We start from the raw sequence: 7623 nt of genomic DNA on the forward strand, positions 1-7623 counted from the left end.
TAAGAAAACCAAAGCTGAGAGGCCGCCCCCGTCCAATGGTCGTCCAGTTGAGGTTCCAGTCCAATCAAGCCAGTTACATACACCCTTCAATCGGCTTATTCCTTGATGGAAATTTGGTTCGATCCTAATCAGACCAGTCACCCTCTATCGGCTTATTCGTAAACGGCGCGGGACATTCTGATGATATCGCCAGCGAATTGCGCGCAGATCCCGTCCCCCCCTCACCGCACGGCCGCTAACTCTTCATCAACCTGAAAAGCCAAGTCATTAGCTCGCCTGAAAACCCGTCGATTTAGGACCGTATTCAATGCCAGGCCACAGACGTGTAATCTAAACGGGCTTGCAAGACAAGCTCGCCTGCAGGCCACAGGCATGCAACCGAGAAACGCTCGAGCTGTACGGAGTACCAATCTCAACTTCGCAATTCCCGGAAACTTTCCAGACCCCAAAGAAAGACACTTCGCTGTGGGGGCTTCTTCTCCGCAACACGTCAAAAAGGGACTCCGTGCGACTTGCCCCATAATTATCAGCTTTAACTTTCTTTCCTTGGGGTCCAAATGAGTCGTCAAGGCTTCCCTGGCGCGTGGTCGAGGGGCTTTGACTTGAAGCTTTCACCGGGGATTTCTTTTTAGGCGGCCCTCTCTCGCCTTACGGGGCCTGCCAGAACTTGCCACCACGCCTGGGTGTGAAGAGGACAAGAAAGAACAAAGAACCTGTCAAGATGTCCCGGAACCTGCCTATCGGGAGGGGGGAACACATGTCAAATAAAGCAGTCCATACGAATAAGTCTCCATCGCTTTTCAGTACAACTCTACTGTATTGGTAGAGTTAATTTGCTCCAATAAATATACAAATACAGCTGAACGTTTTCGGTTTCGCCAGTTGCTGTCACATGATAACCTGAAAGCCCCCCCCCCCCCAGTCGGGGTTTCTTTCCAGTGACTTCCTTCGTGGTCACTGCACAACGAGCGAGACTGACGGCGATTTGGAGAGCAACGTCTTTCTGGCTACAGAGTGCTGAGACGAGAATGAGATGCTGGAAGAAGCAAGTATGTGTATTCGTGATCTATACATCCGTAGAGAAGAAGCATCTACCACCTTGTTAGATAGCCTTTGCCCTTGCGGCTGAGGCAGTGAGGCCGCACGGCCGCCGTCGGACGGCAGAAAGCACGGCAGCTGGACCACCACTTCGCATCATTCATGTCCACAGGACTCGACCGACAAGGGTCTTTTTTTTTACCATTTCCCAGTGACTGTTTCCGAGCTTTCCAGGGCCAGACCTCAGCCGCACCCGAAGCGACCCAAAAAAGCACCAACCAGCATCTGCCAGCAGCGCAGTTGCCGATAGCCGACCTGATGCCATCGGTGATAAAGACCCTGTTCTCGGCTGTGAAGCCATCTCCAACCATGTATGCGCATTGCATGCTGCCAGCACAGCCTATGGGGCGGAGCCAGTTGACAGTCCCGGAGAATTTGTTATAGCAGAGTGCCACAACAAATGCGTGCTCAGTCACCATCTTGGCGGTACGTCCACGGCCTTTTTCTTCCAACTACGCGCGCAGCTCGTCTTGACACTTCTTGACATGTCCCACGTGTACCCTCCCTGTCAACGGTCCGCTCCAAGCGAGCCAAGACGGGTGATGCAGTCGAAGCCCTGTCGACTCGCAACGCTAAATTTTTTTGGAAGGCCAATCAGGCTATTGGTGCCAATAAACAACAGGGATAAAGGGCGTTTCTGCGCCGTACTTGCGCAGAAGTCGTTGCCGAATACAAATCCCCCCCGACTCCCTGGTAAACTCTACATAGTTGACGGCGCTGCTGGCCAGGGTCGTCCGCCGTGGCCCATGGAGGAACCCGGTTGTCAATCGGCAGCAGCAAACAAGGGTCAGGGAATACCCAGGATGACAATCAAGGCAGGCCGTAGCGGAAACTGAGACAACATCGTGTCAATGGCTGTCGGCGGAACTTGCACGTCCATTCCACATATACTGTGTATTGTTATCCGTACTGTCGCGTTCTTACCCGTTTGAATCGTCTTTCGTAGCCCCGAGTATCGCTTCCAATCCGTCAGCGTAAAGGCCGCATATACCCCTACCCTCTCAGCCTTTTTGTCCCAGCCCCGTGGTGCAATGTCCGAGCCAGAGGGGGCAGGCGGCGGGGAGCCCGGTTGTCAACGTGATGCACCTGCCATGCAGTCTGGTGCCACGTACTGGGACCGATAGTTGGGCTCCATTCATCCATGATGAGAGCATGTACTGTATCACCGATAGCGGGCAGCCTTGGGAGCAGCATGGACAGTGAATGCAAGAGAGAGGGGGAGGGGGTGTAAGAGAGCTGGGATGACCGACCCCCACAAACGAACTGCGCGCGCCCGTTGATGAAACAGGGCATATCCATGCTCTCGCGTCTTGACAAGTCATCTAGGTAGTATGTCAGAAAACGGCATCACCCGTTGCCCATTCCGCACCTGGGCTGCAGAGAATACCCGGCAGAGAATACCCGGAGCCAGCAAAATACATTGGATTCCTACTCGGGGCCGCCGAAGCTACAGCGGCGAAGACTCGGCCACGGCGCAGTGGTGAGATGTGATAGGCGGCGTCTACTAGGCCTGCGGGATTTGCCATGGCTTGATGTGGCTTCGCGGTCGAACGTTGCGGGAAGCCTGAAGATGTTTGGGCGCAAAGCGGACATCGCACACCACACCAACCACCACGTTTGACAGGCTGCATCAAGGGCAAAGCTTGGCCTTGACTCCTAGCCATAAATAACCCAGAAAACGGTCCCACCAGGAGGGGAAGCAAGGGATGAGCAAAGTAGAAACAAGGCAGCAAAAGTTCCAGATCGAAATCGCATCTGATAATATGAGAAGAGTAATCAGAAGCGTCAGGAGGATTTGTCTATTTAAGGTTTGCTGGTGCGCACGGCTGGCCGCCCACGACTCGCGGCCACCTGCCCAGTCCAAGTGGTCCAGAAAAAAAAAAAAAAAGAAGGCGCCATGCGTGTTTCAATCTACACATCCTGAAGCTTGCAAGTGAACAGACAAAAGGGGAATTAAAGGAGACCGGGTGCACGTTCCTTTGCCCTGCCCGACACCCACTTGCCGTGTCGACGGTCTTGTATGTGCGAGTAAGTGGCGTTCGGCCCGAGGACTGTAGTTAATGCCTGCGAAGGCGAAGGGTGAGAGACTAGACAAACATATAGGGAACCTTTGAGAGAGACTATTGAATGTAATAAGGAGCCTTATAAGCAAGTGTATAGTCCCTCGCGATATTCGTTTCAATGACCTTGTAGAGTTTGGTCGCAAACGTACGGGGACCCTGCGTAGACTGACATGCGTCTGTCAGACCCTCTTTCTCCGTCATGGATGAGTTGGTTGATAAACTCTGTTTAAAACGTTTTGTTGGCGTTGTTGTGGTTGGTTGGTTCGCAGTATCGTGCAATATTCGGAACTACTCTCATGCAGAAGGGGCAGAAACTCAGCAGATATCAAGGTGTTGTATTGTATTAGTGTATCCATTGTCATGCATCCGTTTCAATTGCGGCTTGTGCCGTCTTCGTCCAAAATCAAAGGGTATCCTGTGCTTGTGTCCGCAAGCCGATTGAGCTGCCAAGCGTGGTTCAAATGCCATGTTTCCCGTTATCCCAATTCTCCGCAGAGTCATGTAACCGTTTCCAATATACTCCATGCGAATTCCGATGATACGCATTTGTAGATGGGTAAAGCGCCAGAACAATATATACCCCGTTTTCTCATAAATTGAGTAAATCTACCCCCAATAAAACGAAATAAATCCCGCGGTGGATGGTTGCATCAAGTGACGACAACACACTCCGATAACCGGGGCCTTCTTTTAACCTGCAAACGCTCTTCGTGCGTCTGCAGCGGTTTAGTCTCGCTTGAGGCCACCGACGCCCCGCATGCGTGGGCTGGCATCGTATGTGCTCTCGCGGTCAAGTCCGGCCGCATCACCATCTGGGCTGCTGATCGAGGCAACATCAACACCACCACGGCCGTGCATAGCATCAGTTTCGGCACGTGCGTTGCTGATCATGGCAGGGAGCTGTCTTCGGCGGGCATTAATGAACCAGTTCGAGATTTGGTCTAGAGTTTTTGTTAGTCTGGTACATCAGAAATGTAGCTACAATGCAGAGCATACTCATTTGTAGGCCCGTCTGGCGCATCAGATCCTGCTTCTCGTCCTCGGTTGGGTACGGATGTTGCAAGTGAGCAACAAACCAAGAGCGTAGCTTATCAGTAGTCTCCTTCGGGAGGTTACCACGACGCTTTCGCTGCTTGGTGTCTCCGCCAATTGCCATCATGCCCACATCGTTGTAACGACCGCCATCATGCATGCTGTAGCGGGAAGGGGCAAATGGTGAACGCTCTTCACCACGTGTGGAGGGGGTCGGTGCAGCGTGGTATCTGTTACCACGGTCGCCATGCCGAGAGGCGAACACTGGGCTTCTGTGCGGAAGACCAGCGGAATGCGCTTCCAATCTTTGGCGTGAAGCGTAGTCTTCGGCGTACTGCGCTTCGCGGCCGCGCTCCAAACCAGGCGGTGGTGGCAAGGTGTGAATGGATGGACGGTGCTCTCGGTGCGCAAACTCGGGGGAGGCAGACATGGAAGGTCTGTAGTGAGCAGGCGCCTGGCTCCTCCAGATGTCGTCGGCTGTGGGCGGGCGTTGAGAAATAGGCGAGACGTGGCTGGAAACAGGACGCTCGGGACTGGGGTAGAGGCGAGGAACCTGGTAGGAGCGGAGAGATTCGCTCTCCAGCTCGTGAGAGATGCGTCTTCTCTTGCTGCTTGGCGAGTGGATGTAGTCTGAAGAGCCTGGATAGCCCGGGTTTGTCCAGCCTGGAGGGGTGTGATGTGAGTTTGGACGACTTTGGCGTTCCGGATTTGTGGCTAGTTGGAGTTCTGGAATTGCCTGAAAAGTTGTGTTAGTTTCCAGCACTCTACCAGCTTGGATGGCCTGGAAATTCTTACCTGTCGGATAGAGGGAAGAGCCACGGATCTGGAGTCGTCTCGTGGCAGTGAATAGTCGGATGGGCGGGCATCCCAGCGGTCCCTTGGAAAGGCCGAGCTGGGAGGAGGAGGGACAGCAATCATTGCCATGTTGGCAGCTGTGCTAGAATATTGAATTGGTCGTGAAATTTGAGCTTGATGCCGTGGTGAGCTCTGGGCCATGACCAGGCAAATGCAAGTACTACAAAGCCAAGATACCTGTCAAGGAGGACTGGCGAGGCAAAGGGGTGAGTAGGAGTGGCGAGAGCAGCTGCGGTGACTGCAAGAGTCGTGTCGGATGCCTACCTCTGACGGGTACCAAGCATAAGATACATGTAATTAAATCAATGATTTGGAAGTGGTAGTATCGGGGCCCGGTAGCTTGGGAGACGAAGAGTCAAACCAAGCTGTGAGAGTGCCGGGAGCGGCCAAGTTGCAGCCGCGAAGCAAACGCAGGAGTGACGCCCGTCCGTAGAGCAAACGGTGGCTACGAGAGCGGTGACCAGCTGGACCAGAGGTAGGTAGGTAGGTTGAATAACGGCAAGGCCAAGAGCGAGGGCGTATAGGTAAAACTAAATGAGGAGACGGTCAAAGGCAGTGGGCGTGAAGAGCATATCGAGATGGAACGTGATGATGGGCGCAGGCCAGGTCTTTTGTATATTAAATAGACAGGTCTGGGCAGGGCAGGCAAGGGACCAGCGTAACGCAGCGGTGCTACCGTGGTCCTACAGTGGTCTTTCAGTGGGGAGGGACAGGACTGGCGCGCGCTGTAGTGAAGCACAGGATAGCGGTTAACAGCGCTGTACTGGCGACCGAACAGTGGGTTCGGCGCTGAAAGGGCTCGTTGGGGGGTGGCAACTGGGAGGGGGTGTTGCGTGCTGTTGGCCGACTCCAGCACCTGTCGTCCCCCATCCCTCGACCGACGTTGTCCCCAGCAAAAACGCACACAATCCTGTTGTTCTTTGGGGGAGGGGGGGGGCGTGTCTTGCCGCCCTGGTATCCCGGTGCAGGTCTCCCCAGGCATGGGTCGCCGACCAAGCAAAAGCCCGGGTGTGTGCCGACCTCAAGGCGGGCGGGCCCTCCACAGGGCCACCGTAGAAGCGCTGGCCCTGCGACACGGCAGGGTGTGTGCAGAGCGAGAACTCTCGTTCTCGTACATACATAGCGAGCGGTACGGCCAAGCAGGAGGGGGGGACGATCAGAGATGGAGGACGAGCCCGACGAACCAGACAATGGAGCGCACGGATTACCCATGGCCGGACTAGGCAATTATTACTGATGAATGAAAGGGAACCAGTGAATCACGAAGATGCTGCAAATTAGCGAGAGCGTGCCTAACAAAGCGATTCTTGTATCTGGCTGTTAGTTCCTGTTGCCTACCTACACAACAAACAATGAAAGCGCAGGGAGTACCGGCCAGACTATGCAATTAAATGATAAAGAAAGGGAATCAGTGAATCACGGAGAGGCTGTAAATCAGCGAAGCTACCTACAACAGGAACAAGTTCAGAAAATAGGGAGCAATAACGCGTCGGCTGCAAATGTTGGCCGCTGTCGAAACTCAAAACTGAACCTCACCGACCCCCTTGGTCCTGACAGCTCCTATACGAATCGCCTGGGGTAAAATAGATTCCGTTGCAGACGTGGTTCGTGCGTGCGTACAGATACACGAACCCGAGTTTCTGCTTCTTCCTTGTCCACCTTGCGCATGCCACAAGCGCGTCATCCCAGCCTCGATGCCGTCGTACCAGAAAAGCGCAATTTTCACCACCATTTTCACTCTTGGTCTTCTCGTGCCTCATGACGCACCGCAGCACGCAACGCTTTCCATGTACGCTCCCGCTCGCCTTGTTGCCCAGATTTGTACAAGCATGCCGTTTCGGCTATATGAGAAAAGAAACGACAACCGGCTGCAGTTTTCGCAGCAACTCGCACGCTCGTACGGACACAAGTTCCTCTCTTCTTACGGGTGTGTCCTGGGAACCCGTGATACGAGAACTGTGCGCGGATACTGCGCAGCCGGGGGCTTCTTGTGCAAAGTGATGACGGTCTTTAAACGCTCTCTCAGCTTCGCAGAGTGACCTAGTGCGTGCTTTGCCTCGACAAAGAAACAAATGGCCTCAACACAGCTTCTAGTGGCAATCGGTAAACTGAGCACCCAGACACTTACATTTACAAGAGCCAACCCACTTGGCCTTGCGCTAAGTGCTGGTCGGTCGCGATGCGCAAGCTGTTGACATCGCCGTGCCCAAACCCTATTCATGGGCTGCCTCCCTTCCTTGTTCCTTGCTAAAGAACTTGCCAACAGAATGCCATGTGTCATTTCAAAACCGAGGCAACTCAATCTACAGATACTGACTGCGGACAGCTTCTGGAGACGTCAAGAGAAAACAAACTCGATATTCATTCTACTATTGCCAGAGGCAGTCATTGACGCCGTGTGCTTTACAAAGAAGTCCTCTATGTATTATTAGGGTCCATGTGCCCACCATAATGTGGACCGACAGACTTCTCGATCTTCTGCTTGTAGAGTGGAGGAAGCACTTGCATCTAACACTGACAACTATAATGATCGCCAATGTCCTTGCGCAAGTTTAAACATGCTCTTTTTCTAATA

General features: G+C 53.5%; 1 protein-coding gene across 1 annotated transcript; it reads right to left on the reverse strand.

Moving 5' to 3' along the window:
* Positions 1-3887: 3887 nt before the first annotated feature.
* CCM_07504 (homeobox transcription factor, putative) lies at positions 3888-5117 on the reverse strand (the record flags this gene model as incomplete). The annotated part of the gene is made up of 3 exons (XM_006672645.1): positions 3888-4102; positions 4158-4929; positions 4989-5117. The coding sequence occupies 3 exons, from the start codon at positions 5115-5117 to the stop codon at positions 3888-3890; spliced, it is 1116 nt and encodes a 371-aa protein (XP_006672708.1).
* Positions 5118-7623: the final 2506 nt, after the last annotated feature.

Source organism: Cordyceps militaris, assembly GCF_000225605.1.
Source record: "Cordyceps militaris CM01 unplaced genomic scaffold CCM_S00006, whole genome shotgun sequence".
NCBI classification, from domain to species: Eukaryota; Fungi; Ascomycota; class Sordariomycetes; order Hypocreales; family Cordycipitaceae; genus Cordyceps; species Cordyceps militaris.